General features: G+C 41.5%; 4 protein-coding genes across 5 annotated transcripts in view; 1 reads left to right on the forward strand and 3 right to left on the reverse strand.

Annotated features, from left to right (window-relative positions):
- Positions 1–5741, reverse strand: part of cyldb (cylindromatosis (turban tumor syndrome), b) — a 9130-nt gene extending 3389 nt beyond the window's left edge. Inside the window, exons 1-8 of the mRNA XM_034870366.1 lie at positions 5592–5741; positions 4784–5235; positions 3995–4124; positions 3078–3325; positions 2822–2990; positions 1942–2074; positions 1413–1517; positions 1057–1136 (exon numbers count right to left, since the gene is read on the reverse strand). Of these exons, the coding sequence (XP_034726257.1) occupies positions 1057–1136; positions 1413–1517; positions 1942–2074; positions 2822–2990; positions 3078–3325; positions 3995–4124; positions 4784–5218 (1300 nt within the window). The 5' untranslated portion in view covers positions 5219–5235; positions 5592–5741. The remainder of the gene's footprint in view (positions 1–1056; positions 1137–1412; positions 1518–1941; positions 2075–2821; positions 2991–3077; positions 3326–3994; positions 4125–4783; positions 5236–5591) is intronic.
- A 970-nt stretch (positions 5742–6711) lies between these two features.
- LOC117943395 (glutathione hydrolase 7-like) lies at positions 6712–10565 on the reverse strand. Its single transcript, XM_034869495.1, has 15 exons — positions 10360–10565; positions 9932–10137; positions 9706–9857; positions 9491–9608; positions 9316–9383; positions 9150–9223; positions 8851–9032; positions 8650–8737; positions 8435–8562; positions 8239–8327; positions 7627–7779; positions 7388–7505; positions 7160–7294; positions 6974–7055; positions 6712–6863 (listed from the first exon to the last, which is right to left on the reverse strand). The coding sequence occupies exons 1-15, from the start codon at positions 10493–10495 to the stop codon at positions 6712–6714; spliced, it is 1881 nt and encodes a 626-aa protein (XP_034725386.1). The 5' UTR covers positions 10496–10565.
- Positions 10566–10702: 137 nt separating this feature from the next.
- Positions 10703–14697, reverse strand: tp53inp2 (tumor protein p53 inducible nuclear protein 2). 2 transcript variants are annotated; one of them, XM_034870137.1, is made up of 4 exons: positions 14523–14697; positions 13416–13631; positions 12888–12990; positions 10703–11309 (listed from the first exon to the last, which is right to left on the reverse strand). In XM_034870137.1, the coding sequence occupies exons 2-4, from the start codon at positions 13522–13524 to the stop codon at positions 11063–11065; spliced, it is 459 nt and encodes a 152-aa protein (XP_034726028.1). In that variant the 5' UTR covers positions 13525–13631; positions 14523–14697; the 3' UTR covers positions 10703–11062. The 2 variants fall into 2 exon arrangements, with proteins under 2 accessions (XP_034726028.1, XP_034726027.1); XM_034870136.1 differs by having other exon boundaries at positions 13416–13634.
- A 1969-nt stretch (positions 14698–16666) lies between these two features.
- On the forward strand, positions 16667–20122 carry snai1a (snail family zinc finger 1a). Its single transcript, XM_034870135.1, has 3 exons — positions 16667–16952; positions 17474–17989; positions 18643–20122. The coding sequence occupies exons 1-3, from the start codon at positions 16877–16879 to the stop codon at positions 18825–18827; spliced, it is 777 nt and encodes a 258-aa protein (XP_034726026.1). The 5' UTR covers positions 16667–16876; the 3' UTR covers positions 18828–20122.
- Positions 20123–26395: the final 6273 nt, after the last annotated feature.

Here is a 26395-nt window from a genome sequence, read left to right on the forward strand (position 1 = left end):
CTTCCACATCATTGCATTCTGTTTTTATTCACAATTTGTACAGTGTCCCAACTTTTTTGGAATCGGGTTTGTATGTTTTAACTGCTCTTTAATGTTTAATTTCTTATACTGCACTGTAACTTTCATTATTTTAATTGTTTTATGTAAAGCACTTTGAACTGTCCTGTTGCTGAAATGTGCTATACAAATAAAGCTGCCTTGCAATGGGTTAAGACTATTTCATTTGAATGTAGACTAAATTACCATGACGCTAACACAGCAATCACTTCCGGGGAGACAACTGGTTGGTTTGAATTGCTTAAGGCCCTGACACTAAGACGGCTGACCGTTGGCAAAAAAACCTCCCCAAGTTGGCCCAAAAAAAAAATAAAAAAAAAAAGTGCCTCAAAACACACCAAAGCGATGCTGACGGCAGCTGATGGAGGAACGCGTCACGTGTCACGTAGGCCAAAATGAAGGCCGCTGGCCCCTCCGATGGACAACGGCACGGAAAAAAACAAACAGACAAAAGTCACCAGCCGATTATCGGGTTGGTGTGTCAGGGCTTTTAATATGTGAAATCAGCACACTGGTTCATTTCTGTTGTCACAGTCAGCCGTTAACTGTAGTGTTTAAAGATATTTAGTTAGACACAGTGGCCCAAGTTGATGTTTCGGTTTTGTTTATTTTATGTACTGTGCTGCTTTGACTGCGTCCTTGATAAACCAATGCCACCCAAAACTAGCAGTCCCAAATAGAGGTGAGATGTTACTGTTGAACAGTGATAAACATGTCATTTTCTTTAGTTAGTGAGCAAACAGGTAGGCTAAATTAGGTCTCCAGCCTAACGTTAGAAAGGTCTGTTATTAGTGACATTTTAAAGCATCAAACATGCATATTAGAAAAATACAGAGTCTTAACTTTGAACTAAGACTTCAAATAACTCGTCCCAGTTTTCTCAACACGTTAAATTGAATGTAAATGACGCAGGGGTTTTCTACCCAGAACTTATTGTAAACTAACAGTAATTGGTTCTATACTGTTTAACAATGCACGTTGCAAAATATGGATGTGTACCTTTTTCCTCTGTTCGGAAGGTGTCGCAGCCAAGCTCTTTACGGAAATTCATCACACTCGCAGCAGGCACAAACCCTTGTCTGCAATAAATAGATTAGCTACCAGTGAGCAAACTCAAGAAATAGCTTCATACACCAAAAAACAATTGAGAGCAAACACAAAGACAAAACTTAGGTAAGAAGATTTTTAGCACATGCACATTTGTTAGTTAGTGAATAAAGAGTACCCATATCATTAAGACAGCGTGTGCTTGTTTACCAGTTGAGACTATGTAAAATGTCATAATGTTCTTGTTTTGCAGACTAGATGATAATGCAAGAGTTACAAAAAATAAGTCTTGAAGACACTGTTCATACCTGCGCAAACAGTTGACTATTTTTCTAAGAGTGCAGTTTATGGGTTTGTCCATGTCAGCAGGCTTTTTGCAGATATTTTCCAGGGTCACGGATGAGCCAAACAAACTTAAGAGAAAAACCACATTGTTTTATCAACTGAGCACAACTCTTAGTACAGTTGCAATCCAGCTCCATTTAGTTGTACGTGATCTCCTACAAGTAAAATTACTTTTCATGATGAGAGATTAAAGCAACTACAAGAAACTTTTTTGGTTATTAAACAGTCTCAATTTAACACTGATATATGACCTACATAAGCAAACTAGACCATCAGTGAGTAGATTGGCTATTTCTGTATATTTATTTTAATGCCTCTCCCGGGATCCCAATCCCCACAAAATCAGACAAAAAGATTTAAGGATAATCACATTTTATTGGCCCTAAGCCTATTGCTACCAAATTAAAACACAAGTTGAAAGTTTCTGGTAGTTGCTTTGGAGTAAATCTACTTGAGAATCAAATGCTCCGCGAGGTGGTGAACTGGTTTTACCTGAAGAGTGTGGCATCAAGGTAACAGGAATTGATGTGTCCCTGAATCCCTTTCATTCTTCCCACTAACAAAGACAATGCCTTTGATTCAGGAATAGGTGGTGCATTCTCCTCCGTGTCCTCAAATGAAGGAACTGAAAACCGCCAGCAAACAAAAAAAACAGACGTTTGCATTTTAACACAGTCCTTATCATTTCTAGCCTGACGTCGTCATAGTCAGAACAAAAAATAAATAAAAATACTTTTCCCAACCTCAAATGTTGTGTCCGGGGCTAAGTTTGGCTGGCATCCAGGCTACAGTACATCATTTCACTAGTACCGTTAGGTTTGAGAAACACATTCTGCAGTAGCTTCCCACCAGGCTTAAAACAATTTAACTGTACAATCACACAGGCCTTATGACTAATGATTAATCTGCTTTTCCAAAGCAGGAAGTTCACAAGGGTGTCAACTGTTCCACGAATACATTTTTTTAAATTTGTTGTGCATTGTTTCATGTGTTGTTCACATAATTTTATCTTCACTAACGCCTCAAATCCTCAAATGCCTAGTTCCTCAAAACTGATTCTGTGAGGTTGTCTGAATCATAAATTACAAGTAATAAAGATTAATGAAAAACTAAAAATACTAAAGCTTTATATAAACACTGGCACTCTGATCAAAATTTTAGAGTTTGCAAAGTCTGAGGAAGTGTTGTGTAGTGTACTACTTAGTCCACAACAGTTCAGAGTAGACAATTATAAAAGGATGTTAAGTTAAAGCTTCATTTTATTTTGTAAAAGTAAAATGTGTGGTTTGGAAAAACACCAAGAATTTCAAATGTGTGTACATTTGAATTGCTTGTGTATGTGCGTCCCACCAAACTGGGAGAAGTGTCTAACCTGGAGGTGTGTCCATGGGTTTGGAGGTCTCCCCTCCTGTAGAGGAGCAGAAGAACCTGCTATCAGGACTGCACTTTCTGACGGGAATGAACAAAGCCTTGTTCCCTTCGCATGTGAAATACCTCTGGCTTCCATATGTCCCATCAGTGCAGCCATTCACTTCATAGTCCTGAAATAATTAAAACCAAATCAAGTATGAGGTTGATGCCTAAAGCTGACAGAAATGGTAACTTTACTAAATGGTATAGTCACTCACCAATTCAATCCCAGCCCATTCACCAGTCTTCCCTTCAAGGGGCCCCAACCACTGGATAACCCCGTATACTGTGATCCTTGTGTTGGACACCACCTCCACCATGGATCCCACCTCTAAAGGCACATGAGATGTGCTTGAACTTTGGCTCTGAATGACACTTTGCTCTGTAGCGTTGTCCCTCACTTGTTGTGCACAAGATCCTATATTCGGCATGGAGTTGATGCGCGTCACCGCTTTTCTGTTTAGACCTGTGAAGAGTATTCGGTTTTGGAAAGGCTGAAGGTTAGAAGATTTGTTTTAGGCTTGTCACATGCTGCCTCATCAGATTGCCATCTAACTAAAATGGAACATGTTATATATAAGGCATGTAGACAGCTCAGAGTTCACAATGTGACAAAATGTCAGACCACACGATGAATCTGCTGTTTCACATTCCAGAGTAACCGGACAGGTTTTTCCAGTTGTGTACTGGGACTGCTTCTTCTGCGTCCCCTGTGGAGTTAGTCATTTTCTAAAAACTTTTAATAGCGGGAATTTATATACTCATTCCCTAACCCAAGGGAGTGGGTGGAGTTTTTAAATAAAAAAGGATTTAGTTTGATAACTCAAAGAGGTCATCACCAGCAAGTATTTTGTGGTTAAGAAATGTCACGTGTTGGGCGCCTGGGCAGCTCACGGGTAGAACACGAGCCCATATGCAGAGGCTCAGTCCTTGCTGGAGTGGCTGCTGTTTTAATTCTGACCCGAGGCCCTTTGCTGCATGTTATCCCCTTCTCTCTACCCTTTCAAGTCTTTGCTGTCCTATCAATAAAAAGGCCTAAACATGCCCCCCCCAAAAAATCTTTATAAAAAATAAAAATGTCACTTGGTGACTTTAAAGAGAAAGACCAAGCTGTGACTTTCCCCACTTTACTTACCTCCACATTGGCTGTCTTTACAGTGCAGTCCAAGGGGAAGTGAGTAAGATTGGACCACCTGGATGATATCTGCCGCACTGAACAGGGGCAGAGGAGCAGGTTTCTTGGATGAGAAATTCTGATCACTGTCCTACAAGAAAACAGACACTTAACACTTATGTACACAACACAGATAACTGTTCTTGTGCACATTTTGCAGTAATGATAGAGTCCCTCATTACTGTACAAAAACTGTGACTAATAACAGATCACCCAAAATGATATGGTTATCCTAGTCAATACATTTCCTGAGGTTATATTAGGGCTGGGCGATATAAAGAAAATCAAATATGATATTCTTTACGAAATACCTTGATGTTGATATTGCGACATATTGTATGGTTGAGTATTGGTGCTTTAACAACATGTTATTTACACAATGAGATTTTTGATAACTATTCTCCAGAAATGATTTAAGGAATTGGTGGGTACAGGTAAATACTAGAACAACTAGAACAGTGTGGTAAGTTCAGAAAATGACATCACTTTACTGTAATGCAGCCTTTAAAACCAAGACGACAACACTCATCATATCCGACACATCCAAAATGTAAGACAATATATAGTCTCATATTGCGATATTGATACAACATTGATGTATTACCCAGCCCTAGGTTACATTAGTGTGTATGTACAATTATACTGAGAAACCTGATCAATATAACTATGCTTCTTCTACTTTGTTCTTTATGCCGGACACCCACACTTTGATGTTGCAAATAATAAACCAGACAACTAAATGTTACCCACCACAAATTCGACCTCAAAGCCAAGCATGTGCAGGTCGTCTTTGTTGTCCTTCTTCCCAATTTGCATCAGGTTCTTCACCATCCCTGGCAGGTGTCCCTTCTTGTGCTTCACCAACACCAGATCATCCTGAGACAGCTTACAAATAGCCGAAAACAGCTGGGGATTACACAGCAGCTCTATGCGTTTGCTTGCGGGGTAAACGAAGAGCAATAGCTGGGCCTGGTGTCGGGTTAGAGGGTATGTGTCCTCCCTCCTCACGATGCCTCCACTCTTAGGGGTCCCTGCGTTACTTCCACCGAGGTAAAGCAGGCCCATCAGCTCTCCGGGCTGCAACTCTGCCTCCACACGGCCAATACATCCTCGGCAGAAGCCTTTCCTCGACTTCCCACGTATCACAATGAAAAACTTCTCTTTTGGTACAGTTTTGGGCTCCATATTTCCACTTATGTATCCTGTTAAACAGTTTATAAGCAGGCAATATGCTTATAAAAACAGTTTACCTGTAGCAATACAAAAGGAGTACATTAGTAAGCTACACTGTAGCTTCAAATAAAAGTTGAAATAAAAAAATCCTGTTTAACAGTAGGCTGTGTCGTGGAAAATATTAACGATAGCATAAAACGTATACTAGTAGCCTACTTAAAATTAGCTAGCTACAATTGTAAGAACATTGTATCACCTAGCTTATAAATTAGATCAACAGTGACTCAAGCAAACAAACCAAGGTGCTAACGTTACTCTTCTACTAACTAATATTTATTGGAAAGTCGGTTTAGCCTTTGGAAATAGAAACCGCTGGTTTACTCACTGTTTATTTGTGCAATTACTCCGCGAACGGTTGTGCCACTTTTCCAACATTAATTAGTTAATTATCGACAGCAGCAGATCTCTTCCTCTTGCCTGGCACGGTGTACGTGGGGTAACCTGCCTGCGTTTAAATTACAGACCTGCTTGTGACTGACAACGCCCATTTGGCAGCTCCTAATTTCTCCGCCCTGAAACTGTCCAATCCACACTACAACAGGCCTATGTGACTTTAGACGTGGTAAGAAAAGGGAGGATATTTTTGACTATCTTTAAACCGCAAGTGTAGGCAACCTCCTATTGTCCTATTTAATATTTCAATGCACTGAAACTGAAAGAATGGCTAAAAGGTATAGTGATTGAACATGAAGTCTGGTCCCGATCATGTTTTTAATTATCTGTCTAAGGGAATACATAGACCATAGCTTTAAGCCAGATAGTTCTCAGTTTTGAGTCGGTTTAAATTGAACTCTAAATCTGTCTGCATTAAAATATTATTGATGTTCTGAGACAGAACATATTTCTATAACTTGGACTGGTGTTGTCCTCAAGTTAGCTTTGCTGCAAATAAAAGAGACACATTTTAAGCTGCATCTCATGACCTTTGACTCAGGTCCTGTCCTTTCTTACAAATGATTTGGCATAAAGATAAGCTTAAAACCTCAGATATCGCCATTTGCTGATATACTAGAATATTACTCACCAGTAGATGGAAAGAAACAGTGTCAACTAGAAATATCTAGAAAAGTGTTCAATGAAACAAATTCCTTTGGTGCAACGTTTTGAGTGACATTTTCTGCATGCAGACTTAACATGTGACATGCTACCCCTTGAACAGTTGGTCAGATCAGATTTACATAGCAGCCATTTTTTTCTTTAGCATAGTGACCAGCATCAAACCATTATCTGCATTCAGTTAAAAATCAGTTTCATAATATCGGTTTTAAGACAATTTTGCCTTCTTTAATAGAAAATACTTGTCTGAAAACTGCCCCCTGTTGGCTGGTGATCACAACAACAGTATCACACTGGAGAACAACATACATTTATATCATACAGTGCAACATGAACTTATCCAGATGCTGCCTTTTCATAATATGCAAACATATATGAGAACAATAAAACTATGAGAAACTATCAGATAACTGAGGCACTTTTATGGCTGTAATGCTATCTTTGTTTCTCAGGATCCCCTGGACCACCGAGTTTGTCTTCATTCTCTGAACTACGTGGTCCTTTTCATCTAAAAACGGCACACACTCTTCTGGACACTCCGCTGATGAGGGAGAGTTAGAAAAGTAGCAAATTACTGAAAAATATGACTGATAATAATAATAATAATAATAATAATAATAATAATAGCAATACAAGCAAATGTCAACCTACAGTCAACAAGAAGTCTGTTTGGCTGATGTAGGGAGAGGCTGTCTTTTTTCTCTTTATGGAAGGACAGAGCACTGATCAACACCTAAAGCAGACAAATTGTTTAAATTGTAGAGGTTTTTGTATTAAAAATCTTAACATCTTCCATTGAAGATGAATCCAAACCTCTACAATGTAAAGTGATCGAACCTGGGTGATCACACTTAAACTCTGTTGTCCAGCTGAACTGAGTGCCATGTAGATTCCACATTTATGCCACGATGGCACCACTATGGTGGGCATTAGAGATGACAGGGACCTCTTTTCTGGCTGGACTTTGTTTTTCTATATAACAAGAGCAAACAGTGAGCCATATTTCAGAATTATATTTTTGTAACTGGTTGATTTTGTTGGGTAAGATTTCCAAAGGTAATGCACCTGGTTATTTAAGATTTGCCCTGGGCTTTTGTTTGGCCAGGAGAAGTCAAGCATGAGGCTGTTGAGAATAACACCTGACCGTGTTATGATTCTGCTCCCGAATGGCATGCTCAGGGAACTGCAAGATTATAAAGACAAGATCTAAGATCAAAAGAATGTCAGCGGGCCCTGCAGCACATACCAAACAGATCCTCCTGGCCTGATTGCTTATGTCAGACTGTAGATAGTTACACAATCACCTTGCAACTGACACAATGAGGTTATCTGGTCCCATGACTACTACTTGTCCAGACATCAGCTCTGTCTGCAGGGAGTGGACAATGGCATTGTACTTGGGTGGCGAGGTATCAGAGGAATTGATCCTCCAGTGAAGCACTTCAGCATGCCTCTTACTTTAACAAGAGCAGAGAGAAAATTAACAGGAAGTTCACTGTTGAACTGATAAGTTTGTTTGGTGTTGTGCAGTAGAGTAGAGGAAATTAAAAGGTGCTCTAAACAATGTTGGGTGATGTTACTTCTTGTTGACATTCAAAGTATTTTCAGACAAAAGAAGACTAGCTTGCCCCTCACGGATCTGAGGACAGGCAGCTTGTGGATAATGAGGAGATGTTTGCGACAACAAATATTGTAGCCTAAAACACAAGTGACATCACTTAGAGCACCTTTAATTAGGAGACAAAAAAAAAAAAAAAACTGTCTGAATTAGAGCTATTGTAGAACTGGCTTCATCAATGTGAGGATTTTGATTTTCCTGCACACACGCACGCACGCACATAGTCTGATTGACCAATACTGAAAATAATCTTTAGTTGCAGCCATAAACGTAATTGTGATTCCTCAGTGTAGTTTACCTTAGAGTGTCAGAGAGCAGCTCAGTCACTGAAGAGTTATATTTAGGGTCACCCAAACCACTCACCATAGCTAAAGCTCCTTTTAGAGCCTTAAGAGGGGGAAAAAATAAATCAATCATTCTAATGTAATAGACCTAGCATTTTAACCAGACCGTAATATAAAACATTTTGATATTCAAGCTTTGCAATCCAGTACCTCAGCAACAAAGTGATGTGTTTGATTTTCTGTGTTGTTCCCATTGAGATGGAGGCCCTCCAAAACATTAAGCGCCAATATCAACACTTCACCAGCAGATGGCGGAGGAGGAACTTGAATAATAAAGTCTAAGACGGGAGTAACACAACATAGATGAAGGTTTCAAGAATACATACAAATTTCACAGTCTATTGTGAAGAAAGTTTATTCCTTACCATTGTACATGCCTTCCACTGGCTGCTCCACTTGAACACTGTAGTTACTGATGTCATCTCTGCTCAGGACCCCTCCATTAGTTTGCACCTTTGTAAGAAAAAGCACCAAAAGTTTTAACATCAAACTTAGATTAAAAACAAATTTCACCCTATCGTTTTGCCTATGAAACAAGACCCTTTGACTATGTGGATGTCATTCACCTCATCCTCCATCTCCTGGGAGAGGTTTCCATTATAGAAGTTTGCCAGACCGGCCTCGAGGACTTCAGCCAGACTGGACATCCTCAGAAATGAACCAGGAAGCAAAGCTTGGCCATCAGGGAGAAATATGTCCCTGAAACGTTGCGACAGCTGCTCACCTTTTACCTTTGATATAGCGTCAGCTGTAAAATGAAAAAAAAGAGTCACATCCTGTTATATCGTCCTTAGGTCACATCATCACGTTATATTGTGAGTAAGCGAGAAAGTGACAAAGTGTAAGGAATGATGGTTTGACTCACCAAGATTGAAAGACACATTGAAACCTTCTTTGGCAACAGCAGTGGCTCTGCTGACCACGTCCTCCCATGATAGACTGCAGAGATTTTGTTGTAAGGCATTAGACTTACCGATAGAAAAAAATAGATTAAACACCAGATAATTTTCACTTTGTCAAAACTCGTTTACCTCCCATACAAGGTATGAGCGCAGTGTAACCCTCTGAGCAGACCTGGGACACCCACTTGCAAACCTGCCTGAATGGATTAAATAAGATTGTACATGTTAAATAATAAAATCAAAAAGTGATTTATGGCAACAACCCTCCCACACACACACACACACACACACACCTTTACACTACCTTTTGTTCTGAAACACTCCAAGGCATCTCCTCTTTAAGTGTTTTAGGTGCAGTTCCCTGAAAATTAATCACCCTGGTTTCATTCTTATGGATGTCATGAACCAGCATCACCCCACCTCTACATAAAGAGAATGAGCAAAGGATGAATTTGTGATCAGATACATCAATGTGAATTTTACACTCAACATGCTATCAACAATAGTTCAGTCACATACCCACCAACACCTGACACATGTGGATGCACAACACCCAAACACAGGGTGGCAGAGATGGCTGCATCCACACTGGATCCACGATCACGAAGGACTCTCTGGCCGAGTGCAGTGCAACGCTCGTGGTCCGACACTACCTCACCTTTTACAAACATCTGAAAAATAACTGTTATGAGGATAAATAATGCACTTGTGGTTATGCTTGCATACGTTATATAGCATGACATACCCAACTTCCCCCTAGGTAAATATTCAGGATCAAAACAATGGTCACACCAATGGCAAAGGCGATAGGAACAGCAAAGACAAACAGCGGTATGTCCTGATTGGAGCAGTCCTTGTATGTCTCTTTGAGGTTGGAAAGGCTTCGGTCAAACAAATTTGGGCTACCAGAGGCCAGATTCAGAGGCTTGTCCTTTGGAAGACGGCTAAGGTCTGTTGAAGCAGCAAGAAAACAAAATTAATCTTTACCACAGTGGAAATAGTTTGGGTTTCAGCCCAGGTCCTCAGGACTCAGAGATCCTGCCTGTTTGCCCCCTCAGCATCTAATCGGGGGATTTAAAGTGTTGAAAATATCAGTAGAAGAAAAAAAAGCAGCATGTTGTGTGCTGAGAACCATTATTACAAAATATTTAGGCTATATTTGTATCCTCTCACCACAGTTTTTATTCCAGTCACAGGTAAAGTCCCTTGGTGATGAGCCATCGTCCAATTGAGATGAACGAGCACAACTTTTGTAACTGAATGTTAATGGCTTGATAGGTTTTAATTCAAGAGTAACATCCATCATCATTGTACCCACTCACTGGATAAGTCAATTCAACAGTTCTCCACAGGCCTCCTCAGCTGAACACCAATCAAATACAGCAGGTGTAATTACTTCCCAACTAATTCCCAACCAATGAGATGTCAATGTTTGCATCAGTCAAACTGTGAGCTGTTCAATGTTATTTGGACATTATAATCTCACTCATAAATGAAGAAGAAAAAGTTAACAAGCTGCAAACTCTTTATTTTTATTTCTGTATAAAAAAAAAGTTCAAACCAGTTACATACAGGTAAATAAATGCATGTTGTTACACAAATTACAGTAATTATTATAGGATACATTTTGCATAGGCTGCGGTCATCCACATGTATAAATCCACATGCACACAAACAAGAAAACATAGTGTATTTCATTTCATGAGGTGAAACTCTTAATTTTAAACTCAAACAGTACGAGTTATAAAATAGCTGCCTGTTGTGTTGTTGTTGTGAATGGTTATCTGTGTGTATTGGAATATGTGTTTAATAAGTATAGGATTATTTCCTGGTTAATATTTGCAGTTGTAAACCAGTCAACCAGAGCATCAGTGGCTCAGTGGCTTATGTTGCGTTGTCCTGGCTGTTGGAGGTGGAATGAGTGATGTTGGACTCCTTGGCGAACACGGTTCTGACGTTGAATGGCGTTACGAGACATTTGGTGCGGGTCTGCCCAGGCCTTAGCCTTCTGGATGCAGGTTAACTGTGTCACTTCTTCCAAAGCTTTAGGCTGAGAAACAGAGCCTGTGATGGCTCGACTGGTGGTACAGCTGCTTTGAACTGTGGCTTCTTGGTCTAACACACTGGAGAGGAACAAAAGCAAGTTTGTGAATCTTATGGCCCTGAGACATTAACCCAATGGCTGACCATTTCCAGAAAAGGCAGTCGGACTGAGTTGGCCAAAAAAAGTGCAGACAACAGCTGATTGGACAAACACGTCACGTGGGGTCTGGTTTCTCTGGAAATTCAAAGGCAGGATGTCATGACGGCTTGATCAGAATACAATCTCATATTTTACTAAAATAGTTCACCGAAACGTGTTTCTGAAAACATTTTAAGCGAGGAACAAGCCATGCAGTTGCTAAATCTGTCTTCTTTTCAGATCAACAAAGGTCAGTTTAAGAGATTTTGTCAGATTTTGAGAGACTCTAGTCACGCTCATCCTGCTTGTTATTTCAGGGTTAGCACTCCACCAATTATATTGGTCGTTTGAGTCCGTCTGCCAGCAGTGCCTGCCTTCCGCCCGAGAATGTCAGGTCGGCCAAAATGAAGGCAGCCGACCCCTCCGGACTACAGCATGGGATACACCAAACCGACTTGAGTCACTGACCTTGCCAAACTGTCCGACGTCTGAGTATCGGGTAGGTGTGTCAGGGCCTTAGCAATCCGAGTTGGTGTATATCAGTACAAGTTAAAGGGATAGTTCTGATCTTTTGAAGTGGGGTTGTATGAGGTACTTACTCAATGTCAGTGTATTACCTACAGTAGATGGCTGACAGCACACATCCAGTTTAAAGAAGCAGACTGGAGTCTCGATACAGAAGCTAAGCAATGTACTGCTGTAGACAGGGGCACACAGCAAAACTCATTTCAGCCCCCAGAAAAAAGCCCCGCCTAAAAATAAATATCAATTGAAGTGTTTGCTATATTTAAATATATTCACTGCTCCACCTTGCCATCTGACAGCACTTTACACCGGGAATGGAAGCCATTATCTATGCTCTCTTCAAAGCCACCAGCATCATTTTACCTGGCACAACATGGTAGATGCTGGTCTACCAATGGGTTAGTTTGTTTGTGTTATTGTGTGACTTTGGTGTTTATTAAAAGGGTTAGGAACTAACACAATTAACAAAACTAACAAACTAACCAATGGAGGCAGCAATAGACCAGCAACTCCTGTGTTCCACAAGGTAAAATTACCATTTTTGTCCATGGAGTCTGGTGGCTTTGAAGAGCAAGTTAAAACGGCTTCAGTTCCCCGTTGTAAAGGGCTGTTTGATGGCAAGGTAAAGCGGTGAAAATATTTTAAATATAGGGTGCACTCAAACTGATATTGATATTTTTAGATGGCTAAAATAAGTTTTTCTGTGTGCCCTCGTCCCCAGCAGTACATTGCTTAGCGTCCGTGTCAGGACTCCCGTCTGCGTCTCTACACTGGGGGCATTTGCAGACCGTCCTCTACTGTAGGTAATATACGGACAATGGATAAGCACCTCATACAAGCACCTCATACAAGCCCACTAATTTAGTGGGAATAGAATTGTGCTTTAACCATAATATTTGAAATGTTTATTGTTGGTATACAGTTAAATTATTTTTTTTGCCCTCAAATGTAATATGGTCATGGTTTCTTGAAAGAATTCCTCCTACTCCCTCACCTCATGCTAGTTTCCATGTTGGCAACTGTGACTCCATGAAGAGCAGAGGTTGGTGGTTGGGTGTCAGTTAGCGCTGTACCCTGGTTCTCCGCTGAACTGGCCTCTGTAGGGACAGGAAGAAAAAAATATACCTATAACTTCTGATATTAAGGTGCACAATTTTCTAGCTAAACAAATAAAAGGTGAATTATTGAAAAATAAAATCTATGGCATATGAATGTTAAGAAAGGTCTTTTAAGATGTAATTCTTTGTGTTTATTCGTTTGGCTTAATATGCTTAAAGCCAGTACATCACTTTTGACATCACCACACTGCTTAGTGCACATCATTATGATCACATGGAATGATTCTGCGAAAATACCAGATTATGATTTAAGAATATAAATACATCCTTGTGATTTTTGTTATATATATATATATATATATATATATATATATATATATATATATATATATATATATATATATATATACACACAGAGTACATTTCAACCATTAATGTCAACCATACTGAATAACATGACTGACCTCGATGACTGACAACAAGCCACCCCTCTTCCACCACTTCTCCAGACTTTACATCGTCAGAGGTTTCCTCTTCTCCCCCAAAAAACAGTCGGCTGATCGTTTTAAACATTACTATTTTCTTTTTCTCTCCCCTTGAGGTGTTTGTCTTTGCTGTTGTTCCCGTCTTCCTTCCCTTCTTTGTTCAGCAGAAAGCTCAGGTGTTGTGAGAGTCTTTATCTGCTAATAACAAGAAAAATACTGGCTCATGGAATAATATCGTAGATATCCAAACTTCTTACATTTCTTTATTTATATTTCTACTCTGATATTTACACTATTTGTGCAACTGCAACACAGAGTTTCCCTCCGGGGATCAAAAAATATTTCTGATTCTGATTTACACAGCACTAGCCTATTGCTCCCTTCAGAAATAATGATCCGTATTTGACTGTTTGGGAGTGATGCCAAGAGACCCATCCTTCCTTATTCTTTTTTAAAAATTCAAGTAATCTGGGTCAGCTGACTAGGAAGTCCAATTACACTTGTTGGGGTTTCAATAATGATGCCCACTCCCTCAGAATTGCATTGTTAGGGCCCATCTGTCTCTAGCTATATGGGGGAGGGGCTTTTATTAAACATATTTTGAGTGCAAAGCCTCAGGTCTGCACCTCGACTGTAATGGCGCCATGTTGAGTAGTGCACTTAATTAAAAATTAATATGGAATTAATTTCGGCAGTGCACACTTACTGTAACAAACGTCATCTTGTATTGTATTGTGTTTTTACTCAGTGTTATGCAATGCGATACACATCACAACAATAAGACGATTCAAAAAATACTGCAGCCACAGAGATAAAGTCTCAACTGAATCGAACAAGTCTCTCATTGAATTCAGTTTAAATGGTTTAGAGACATTATTTCAGGTCTTTGGTCCCAAAGGGGTTTGCAGTAGTATCGTTATACCTTCAACGGCTGCTATCAAACTAACTCTGACAGACTGCAGTTTACCTCTCATACAATTTTGGGACAATAATGGAACAAAATATGTCTCTATGCCAAAAACTATGATATTGCGTATTGTCTCAGATACGCAGTCATGAATTCCAGTAATTCTGCAGTGTCCTTACCTTTCTCAGTTTCAGTCGCAGACCATTAGTGGTGTCAATTAGCAAATGTTCAAAGGTACCTTAATGTTTGCCTATGAAAGACTGTAACTGTACAACCAAACACAAGACTGTTATTCTGTATTTCAAATCTCCAACCGATCAGAGTTAACAGAAGATCCGCCTATGTCCCCGCCCACCATGAGTAACACACCTATCAGAGGCCGCGGATTAAGACTGCGCTTTAATTTGATTCTTGTTACGCTCTCAAATATCGCTGTCAAAGGCGTAGAGTCTAAAGTTAATGTTCATTCTTATCCGTTGTTGGTTATTGGCACGTCTACCCAGCTGTCTAAACTGCACCATGGTTAATATCCACAACAACGATACCCACAGTAAATTATTTGACCAAATAAAAAATGTTGTACTAAAATTAAACAAATTAAGATAGTCTCTTAGTGTGTGTGTGTGTGTATGTGTGTGTGTGTGTGTGTGTGTGGGGGGGGGGGGTGTAATCCGACTCGATGGGCCACAGGATGACATGGCACTATTGTTTAGCCTAGCCTACTATTCAAATTCAAGATAAGCACAAAACGGGAAAAAAAATCACTGCGCACACTTTTGGGGCTTTTGGGAAAATAGTACCATAATACCATGGAGACACACGACAATCATCTCCACAAAAACAGAAAAATGAACCTTCACTTAAATAGTACTAGACTACATTTCTTTTAATAGTTTAATTTATAATACAGCGTATTTGCCAAAGAACTTTGCAGCATTACTTAAATAGTTACAAAATATGCTTTCTACCCCCGTATGTACAGTGCGAAACAAAATTGTATTGAGTGTTCATCTGCTATAGCCTCCTCTCCAATTTTTAGCATTGTAGTAATATTTCTAACATGTCTTGTTGGACTAGAAGGGTAACATTGTATTTTCCCCTACAGTATATGCCTTTGTTAGAGTTCAGCAGTCCAATATTTCAATGTTTTAATGAAGATGAGGAGTGGACAATGTCAGGTCAGTGGGACAAAACAAAAATAACCGATTGATTTTTACTGTAGCTGTTTGAAGACATTATAGAGACCAAGAAGGCCTATGGGACAGAGGCGAAGCCACATTTCCATGTGTCACATTTTGTTTGAATCTGTCATTTAAGGGGTGACACAACTGTGGATTGCTATTCCATGAGATTGTATCGATGCTCTGATTGACTGGTACATTATGTAACAGCGCCACCCAGTGTGATGGCATTGACTGGTAAAATGTTATTACTCCCTTTCTTTCAGAAGATGGTGCAGTTACTCTACTAAAGTTGTTAAAAGGCTCCAAGACTGAGGCGGCCATGTGTTGTCAAGGTGTAGCTTCATTGAGTTTGGCTGGTCCGATGACACTGTCATGCCATCAAATTAACACGGTAACAATCTTGCAACACTGGCCACTCTGAGAACAATTGCTTTCATGAAGTAATAATACATACAGTTATTGTAACTTTAGTGCAGGCTAATGAAAATGTCACTTTAGTAGAAATATTGTGCACGAACACAACATTTTGTTGTTTAGATTTCGATTTACCTTCTTAATTCCCTTACTGAGGGAAAGACTGTGACTGAGCAGGCTATAAGAACAATATCAAAGTCATCCAAAGACATGCATAGGTTCACTAGGTGAACTGGAGACTTCAAATGAATCACATGCACAGGAATGGGACTGGGTTTATCTATGCACTCACTGTGCTGGACTGTCGGTCTGTGCTGTGTGCTGCAGAGGACAGTTTGATCATGTTCAGCACACATTAGAAACAGCAGGGATTGTGTTAAAAGCCGAATTTATATATGCAACAGAACTGGCAAATTGCTTTTGATCACATTTTCAAGTATCTAACTGCATTATTGGACCACACATTGTGACGTGATTATTCATATAGGCCTACATATGATAGCCTACGTCATAATAATTTGCTACTGTTCCTTCCCTTCACCTTTCCTTGTCTGCAGGTCAACACCAGTGCATTCCCGTGTGTGAACGCGGTAAGCTCGTGTTTTTGTTATTGTAAAGTGCGTGAACGTAAAAGCTTCATCCTGCGCATTTGAGCAGTGATATGGTCGGTGGGGAGGGCCCTCGGGGCGAGCACACCCCTACCGCCTGTGTCACAGTATTTCAGAACAGAGGCCAGTATTTAGTCATTCTGCATGAAAGCTATACACACACTTGCCTGCTCAAGTCCCCTCTAACTTGTGGTCTATAGGAAGATATTTCTCTGTGCCCTGCGTCTCCGAGGACCACGATTTGGTTGACCCTTTTTCAATGTTGTAGACACTGCGTCGTGACCACAGGATACTTTTACGCACAACTATTTAACTCTCACAAGGACAATGCCTCGATCTTTCTTGGTCAAAAATTACTTCGCGAAACAAAAGCCAAACTACAGTGAACTGGAATGTCAGAATGGTGAGTTGAGAATCGTTTTTTTTAAATGATTTATGAAAGCACAAGTGTTTACACTTGTGCGCAAACTAACTTAAACACATCTTTTCTCAAGTGTAGTGGGGATTTTTTAAAGTTAAATTTACCTACATTTTGGAAGAACTGTTGTTGCTTTTTGTGCCTGGTTCAGTTACCAACCCGGCTACTCCCCGTTCAAGTCGGGGCCCGTTAGTTGCACTTTTTCCCTTTCTGCAACCAGACAGAGCTCCATTCATGTTACGAGCCCTTGTGAATACGTGGGAGGAAACGGCCCATGAAACCTTCCCATGGATCCAGCTTTTTGTTCAGTAAATGCTGATAAAAAACACAATGTATTCACTCAAATGAATACAGGCAGTATAGGTGTTGGTGGACGTTTATAAGATCCCTTTTAAATTGTGCATTTATTGTCTAATGTTCTATAATTTAAACAAATATCCTTGACCTTCATGTGGACTGTCTGATACTGGCTTTAAGTTTAAACCATCCTCTCCCTTCTGTCTCAGACACTTCACTGGAGAGGTATCCTTTTGCTGAACTCTCACCAGGGGACAAAACCTCTACAGCCACCTGCTTCACAACAGGTCTGGTGTGGGACCTAAGTGTCCTGCCCGCCCTCTACCTGCCCACCTCCCAAACAGAGCCCTCTGCCACCCCAGGCCCCCTGGACCTCAGCTCCCCTTCCAGCCTCAGCAGCAGCGCCAGCAGTTGTGGAGAGGAGGATGAAGGACGCACATCAGATCCCCCCAGCCCTGAACCTGTACACACGTATGCCCCTCGCCAGCGGATGAAATGCACCGGCGTTTTGCCTATCAGTCCCCCTGAGGAGGAGGAGGAAACGGAGGCCCCCGTCACAGCAGCAAGGCCAGCCTTTCTCTGCAAACACTGCCCAAAAGAGTACACCAGCCTCGGGGCTCTGAAGATGCACATCCGCTCACACACCCTGCCCTGTGTGTGTACCACCTGTGGAAAGGCTTTCTCCAGGCCATGGCTGCTGCGCGGTCACATCCGCACACACACAGGTAAGACCCACGTCCACAACATTAGACTTAAATTACATTATTCCTCATCTGCTAAATTTCCACTTTTATTGTTGATTCCTGAGTGACGAAGCCGGCGTAGGTGTTGCTGTAAAGCTATCAATCTACATTTGAGTTGCTTTAATTGTGAGTCAACAAGTCACTTCTTCATCATTTGGGGTGTGAAGTGAGAGGGCAGGATATCCATGATAATCAGTTTGATGAGGTCAACACTTGATCAGCAGACATTATCACATAGGGTAGCCCTCTGTAGACCCTGTGCTCATTGATCACTCATTGTGTTTAATGTCCCAGCAACAATGACTCGTCAGCTAATGATCTTATCACGGCTGCTGGTGAAGACAGCAGATTGGAGACGCCGGATTGACAAAAGGTTTAAAGAATGCCTGAAGGCTATCACTGAGCACTTTGTACCTGCAACAAGTTGTTTGCATGCTAATCTTATTTGGCTGTGATTGAATCATGCTAATTAAGTCAGGCTCTGACCCCACCAGCCTACCATGTGCTTCTTTATTATCTTCAGTATGTGTGCAAGGTGTTAATAGAAGGCTCTTGTGAACTGAGAGACACTTGACACTATCTAAGGGGTGCCAGTTAAGTTATATGACGTGTGTTTCCTCCCTTTCTCTGTCCAGGTGAGCGCCCATTCTCCTGCCCTCATTGCAACCGGGCCTTTGCTGACCGCTCCAACCTGCGGGCTCATCTGCAGACCCACGCTGAGGTGAAGAAGTACCAGTGTGGCGTCTGCTCTCGCACCTTCAGCCGCATGTCGCTGCTGCAGAAACACAGCTCCTCCGGGTGCAGCTCCTCTATGGTGTGAGACACCACCAAGAGAGACAGAGGGTACCCAGTCAGAGCTCAGGGAAGTGGAGGGCTATTGGCCATGGAGAGGGGGTCTACACAAACCCAGCTGGCCTTTTGACAACACGTAAGGCCACAAAGAGCATGGAGTGGCCTTCTTTAAGAGACCTGGAGGGAATAAAGCCTCATTCTGGATTTTACTTTACAAGCCGTTTAGCTTCTCTGCTCTGTGACAAAAAACACATCTGAGGAACAGATTTTTTCATCCAATATAGATTGAGGTCTTGGGCTGGACCAAATCTGAACTGAGCAATGCTGACACTCACTTGATATCAGACCATTTGTTGCTATTGTGCCTATTCCAAAGACCAAATATGTAGTGAACTCATTTGGGTAAGAGGTGTTCTTTCCTGTCTCTGTCCTGGTGCCGGCCAGCTCAGGATCATAGCCTAGACACAGCTGCCCAGAGGTAGGGGTGCGTGGGTGGAATAAATCTCTCAGCGTGCCTCAAAACACACACACACACAAAGCAAATGCACACACAGCTGTCCCTGGTACTGTGGTGTAGATAGACGAGGTGCTAACAGGTGCTACAGCCATGACCTTTGCTGGCTGATAGCAGGTGACTTCCACTGCCCTTGGTTTGCTTAAGAAAAAAGAGGAAGCTTGTCATCGCAGCAAATTTGGCATCATGTAGTCTTTTTTATTTTACCAGTGAGGATCATTTTAAGCCTCTATTTTGTCTACATCCAAACCTTCTCGCTAATCTGATGATTTTTAGAGATAGGAAAAGCCATGCTGTCTGTTATTTTCCAAAGAAGGTTCACTTTGCAGCACTGCTGCAATGTGGACGACAATGCAAACTATGCACTCAAGGTTAACACAGTGTTAATAATACCAGCCAAAGCCATATTGTGTAACTTAAATGAATTTGTGCCTTGAAATTGTATGCCTTTTGAAACAAAAATGTGCCTTTTTTACCTCAGTTAGTTTTGTCGATTTAAAATTAACATTGATTGCAGTATTAGTAGAAGTTAGAGCCAACAATTGGAAATGCAAGAAGGCTGGGACCAAAGATTTTTAAGGTTTACACCATGAAGACATGGTTGGTTTATATGTAATCCCAACTCTGTAAATGGACAGTACAAAGATGAATTTTTAACTTTCCCAAACATTTTATGGCAGTGTTTTATAGTGCAATGTGCAGATGATGCGTTATTTGAATTTTGTACCATGCTTGTGTGTTCACTTCCATTTCATGTATGTTGTAACTGATAAATTTCCATTCAATAAAGTAATTTATGTTTATTAAAACTTGCTCTTTCATTGGCATTAGCGTTAAAATCCACACTTACAGTTTGATCTTTTCTTTGATACAAACCGGAAATGGGCGCAGTCGAGACGTTTGTCATAAAAGGTCAGTTTGATCATTAACTGTGAGATTTCGGTTCAGCATCTTGATATTAGGTGTGGAGAGTGAACTGACCATTGTGGTGAAGCTTAATTGCAGATGTGCAGGTGAACACACTGTGTGATGGACGGGAACAACTGATCGCACCTGCTTCCAGTTTCCACCTGTCTCACTGTCACTGTGCAAACACGGCTGGATATGTGCGTGTGTGTTTGCGTGTACCGTTAAAAGAGAACTTGAGTGAACTTGATTCAACTTCTGTTTTCAATCAATCCCAAGATTTAACAATAATTCATATGTGCAAACTACAGCTCTTAAAACAACCTTAAGGTGAAATTTTAGTAAGCCATGTCCGTGATTGCAGTGTGTGTGTGTTTTTTCCTCCTCAGGGAGAGTATAACATTCTCCTCTTCCTCTGCCTAGACGGTGAGTCATTCTGCAAAGACTGGAGCTGTAGGTTCCCATGGCTCATCTGCTCTCAGTCAGCAAGTCAGGCCACTAGTCAGTCAGTACGTTAGTTGGGGTGCGTGGGCTGAGGCCCAGCCAGGCCAGCTCAGAGTGAGGTAAGCTGTTCCACGGCAAGTTTCTTATTTCTTACTGAGTCAGGAAAACGTACTCACAGTTACCAGCCAGAACGACCACTGCATCATGTAGCAGGGACTCACATCCCACATTAAGTACATTACTAAATACCTTATACAGATTCAAAAACATCTGTGCACAAACACCAACCAGGTCCAATATGGAACTAATGTGAGAGTCACTGATTTTGGGTCCTTTGGCCATTACGCTCTAATATCCTACCCAGGATGCTCATGGATAAAAGGGCTATTAAATCAGCTGTTGGAGATTAACTAAGGCCTATTCTAATGACGTCAGCTGGTATTTTCTGAGGTGAGGTTGTTAGCTCTGCTAGCAAAGACAATTGGAACAAGTCCCTCATTTGAACTTTACATTATTCTCAAGTTTGTTTTTTTCTGATGATTTTCACCTCCTAGTTTTTTTTATCTCCTCAATTTTAAGGTTGATGCTCTTCAAGAATTGGTGAGCAGCCTTTTCATTTTTTTATTTTATTTAATATTCTATATATCAACATCACAGCACATCTTGCCTTCTACTATCTTTCTAGACTTTCGAGGTCACCATTGCTTTTGAAGCTGCACATCCTCATGTGGCCAGTAAAAACTCATACATTGAAATCTTTGCTGCATCAGAAGTTACTGTACTCATTTTTGCCTTTTTATAGAGAAATGAAAACACAACATGCTCCCCTTCTTGTTCCTTGGGGAGAGTGGAGGGCCTGGAACTGAAATCTGAGAGCGTTTTCCTGCTGTGTGCTTTACAGTGCCAGAACACTCACTGTAATTTACCAAAAGTGGCTGCTATTTATGCCATAAAGCATGTGTTTAACATTCCTGAACCCCACTGTGTTTGTGTATTCCTTGCTCTCTCACTAGCTTGCTCTCTCCCACTCACTCTCTTGCCTGCCTCCATGACTGTATTTCTATTTGTGTGTGTGCGCGTGCGTGTGTGTGTGTGTGTGTGTGTGTGTGTGTGTTTGTGTGTGTGTGTGTGTGTGTGTGTGTGGAAACAGTCCCTACAGAGCAGCAGCCCTTTCCCTTTTCACAGAAGGATCATCTCTCCCCCTCTGAGACAAGGCCGGCAGGAAGTGGGAGTTTACATTGGCCTACTTTACCCAAAAAAGCAGCCTGGGTGGAGGAGCTGCAGAGCTCAACTGCTGTTTCTGCTGCTGCTGCCACTGCTGCACTTTGCGTCGACCAGCGCCATATCCCATCCCCCCATCAGCTGTCCCAACCATGCCTGCTCTTTTAGCCATGTTTTCAGGGTAGAGTTGGGTGGCCATGAACTATAGAGTGGCCTTCGGTGCAGCAGCAGTTGGGGCTCATAGCCTTAGAGACAGGAAGAAGCTGTCAACATCTCATAAACAGGGCTCATCCTAAACTCATGACACACAAGACCTGGAGAGAATTCTCCCAGGAAAAGCCTTCAGACACCCATTTTAACTCCAGACTGTGGTTCAGCCGGGTGCTTGTCAGTGACCTGATCAAGACAAACACAAACATTGAAAATGCGCACACCACTTTTCACACTTGTGACCATCACCTGAGAGTTAGAAGTCATTTTACTGAGACGTTACAGTCACTTGATAATAAGATTATCAGCAGTGGACCATCCAAATAAAGTGTGACCTGTTACTTGGGAATACTTGGGAATTGCAATTTAAAATATAACCTCAACAGTGGGCTGGTGTCTGGGGGAAAGGAAGCACAGCCATTTTCATGCTTTATGTTTAGGAATAGAGACACTGCCATTTTGATTCCATTGATCATCCTATCCTCAACTGACCCCTCAAGCACCTCTCATCTCATGTTTTACTTCCTTGGCCGCATTCACCAAGATTAGCACATCTTAATGTCTGTCACCTTGTTCAAGAGCACACTACTCTCTAGTGTTTTGGTGTTAAGAACGTCCTAAGTTTTGTGGGAGGTCTTGTCTGGAAGATCTTCTGCAGTGTCGTCTCACTCAGGTTCAGAGTACGATGTAAATGTGAGAATGCAGAGCTAATTCCTCTCCACTGAGCTGAAAACAGGCCTGAGACACAACCGCTGTATCTGGTAAATAAGAAGGCCAACTGCGGTAACACCACAAGTATGCTTAATGATGGATTTGATCAGGCTGTGGAGTTGCCCTAAGGCTGGATTGGAGAAGTGGTTGGGTGGGTTAGGGGATGGGGGTAGGGGGGCATATTAAAGAGTAATGAATCACACACTCAGTCACAGGGTCGCCGGCTATGAATGTGCTCTCTGTTGGTTTTCCTGGAGCCTGGAGTTTACTAACTGATGACGCAGGCTGGACTTGATCAGAGACATGTGTTGCTGTGGACTTGATGCCAGTGAGAAGCATAGCCAGCGAGAGGAGAAGGGGGAGAGGTAGAAGGATGGATGGCGCCTGAGCTTTCTGCTTTCCTCTTTGTGTCCTTCTGGGCATTGCCTTATAATAGGGCTAGTGCTATTGGAGAGGAGAAGGAGGGAGAAAACAACCCAACTTCTACCCCGGGATAAGAAACGAGATTCTTAGAGAGTATCCTGACCCAGCTTTCTTAACTATCGTTACTCCCAAATTCTTGTCTGGCATCTCAGAGAGCTGAGAAGCAGCACGTCTGCTAAACACAAAAGAAATCAAAATAGATTTTCTTCCGACCAGAACAGAATCCACAGTCCACAGCAATGCTAGCAGCTCTGAGAGGCTGCACTTACAATAGGGAGTGGTGCTTTGAGCTCAATGCTAAAAAGTTATGTAAATATGCTAACATGCTTCCAATGACAAAGCTAACATGCTGATGTTCAGCAGATATGTTTACCGTGTTCACCAACTTAGTTTGGTTTGTTAGCATGATAAAATTTGTTAATATGTCCTAAACACAAAGCAGGCCTACCGTTGAGATTGATGGGAACGTCATTACCTCTAAAGGTTTTTAGTCTAAATCCAAAGTACAAAAATTACGGGATGAGTAAAGTGATAACAATTCATCCTGCGGGAGAAATAGATGTGTGTGCCAAATTTCAGTTTCCAATCCAAATAGTGGTTGTGGAGATTTCATAAATACACACTAAAGAAAAAGTCAGAGGAAACATCCTCTGCACACAATAGTGCCTTTCACACATGCACTGCAAACCTGAAATTATCTAGAAATTACCCAGCTGAGCTGTATGTGAAAATACAAATGTCTGAATCAATTAGATTGGACATCAACTGCTCTGTACCGTGCCAGCTCCCACACAACAGACTATGGATTGATATTTTCCCCCAAAATTAGATTAATCAGATCCTGGGAAAAGACGACCCATTTCCCGGGAATCCCGGAAAATAGCTTTTTTTTTTTGTTCTTTTAGCCCAAGTAATGTATCAATATCATTCTATATGCGTTCCCAAATCCCAAACTGACACTTTTTATACTATTTGTATCAGTATTAGGGCAAAAGAACCTAGTTCATGTCCATCATTGACACAGTTTTGCAATGATCAATTCTGCTGCGTGATCAAGTGAGGTGCGTGCTACATCTGCAGCGCTGTGTAGGTGGAATGTCTGGGACTTGTTCTTTAGTTCATTAGCAAACCCTCTAACCTGTTGGGAGATTTCAGAGGGATTCTTGGAAAGAATATGGCCATCTCTCTGTGTGCTGATGTGAGACAGTCACATTTTGCCATACTATTAAATATAAATTCATCAAAAGCTGCAGTCTCCACCAGTATTTCAGCTAGTGATTTGCTACCTTTGCTAAAGTAGCCTAGCTATCTAGCGTTCTTGAACGTTTTGAAACTTTTGATGGCTTTTGTCGGAAACTTTCTTATGCTGAGACTCTAAATGCCTGTGCTTGACGACCCCCCGGAGCACGTGATAACAGGGTCACACAACATGCACTTTGTGACTTTCCAGTCTTTGAAAATGCTTCTATACAGAGCTGGCAGCCGAATTTAGTGAGCCTGTATTACCGTAGCTATGGCAGCCCTACCATCATCTGTATCAACGTTATCACATGACACTATGAGAATAGACGAACACTCCTTGCGTTTTTTATTATATGTTATTTCCCCAGAAACCCGTCTCCCTGGATTAAACCCTTCAACAGGCCGACATTGCCATCTATAGAGGCATGCTGCTAGCATGGCTAAAACAAATAATGTCACCCCCACATTTTAAACCCATACTTAAGACCCCTCTTCACCCGAAAATGGAGGTAATATAATATCCAGTTAACTCTGTTCTTTAAAAGGGAGTGTGGAATAGATTTGTTAATCTATGAAAAAGTTATCATGTAAAACAGCACATTCACCTGTTTGCCACAACAGAATGCACCTGAGCATACTTTCCCACACAAGGTGCAAGAGGACGTTGAGCTGTTGCCGAAGGCACTGACTATAGTATTATGAAAGAGGTCATGTAGTTTTCTGCCAACCTGTCATGACATGTCATGGTGTAAGAGTGTGTAAACAGTATCAGGGGGTACGTATTGTCTCCTCCCTTGTTCAAGATTTTGATTTGTTGAAACTTAGAAAGCTGTGTGTGAAAGAGAGAAACACCTTTTTGGGCAAGCCGGATCATGCCATGACTAAATGTGTCGCACATGTGAATAGCACTGACAGGAAAAAGGGTTGCTAACTGAGTTATGATCAGTGTCTCCTGTGTGTCATTTCCCATGAACAGCTTTACATGTTCACAGATTCTTAAAGCCACACCGGTATGAGAGATAGAGGTGTCAAGTGCTTCCCATTTGTTCCAATAGAGATCAAAGAAGGTTAAGACTGGAGGTATAGCGCACCCCAAACAGATGCATGGCATCCAAACCCTTCTACAGACAGTAAAGACCAATAATCTGCTTCATGTACACACACACTCATTCACACACAGAGTACATACGACAACTTATTCATACTGTCATAAATCCCTACAAATGCTGTATACAACATCCCAATATACAAACGTAGGTGAACACACAGGCGTACACACTGAGGAGTGCTCTTCTGTGTGGGAGGCCTACGCAGCAGCTGGTTATGATGGAAAACACCCGGCACTCCCACCAACACCCCACAGGCCGTCCCTGTCATTGTGATGCACCGGGGGGGCAGCTGATTCCCCAAAGCCTCCAAGGCTCCAGACCTGGGGGAGAGTGGCCTATTCATCAGCGGTCCAGCTTTCAAACAACTCCTCCAGTTGATTCTGCACAGTTGGTTCCCAAACAATAGAAACACACTCACAGGCAAGCAAGGAAGAAGTCGCGCAATCCCAAATCTATGCACGCACACGGACAGAGCACACAGTCCTGCACATGTTGAAGCCATTATCCTGTTGCTTGTTAAGTCATTACTCTATATCTTGTTATTTTCTCAAGCAAGAGAAAGCAATCTATCCACAAAGGAGTGCTGAGAGATTTGCCACCCGACTGAGCCTTGGCATATGGGAAGTTACCCTGAAATTTGAGGAATGTGGTGAGGTTTGAAACCTAAGGAACAGAGAAAAAAAGAAATCATCTTATGGAACAGTGAAGCATCTTTCCCGGAGTCTCCATGTTGTATCTGCAGCCAAGACTGTATGAGATGTCCACAGGGAGGGAGTATTATAGACATTACTGATGACAGTGCAGAAACATTTCAGT

Source organism: Etheostoma cragini, chromosome 4, assembly GCF_013103735.1.
Source record: "Etheostoma cragini isolate CJK2018 chromosome 4, CSU_Ecrag_1.0, whole genome shotgun sequence".
NCBI classification, from domain to species: Eukaryota; Metazoa; Chordata; class Actinopteri; order Perciformes; family Percidae; genus Etheostoma; species Etheostoma cragini.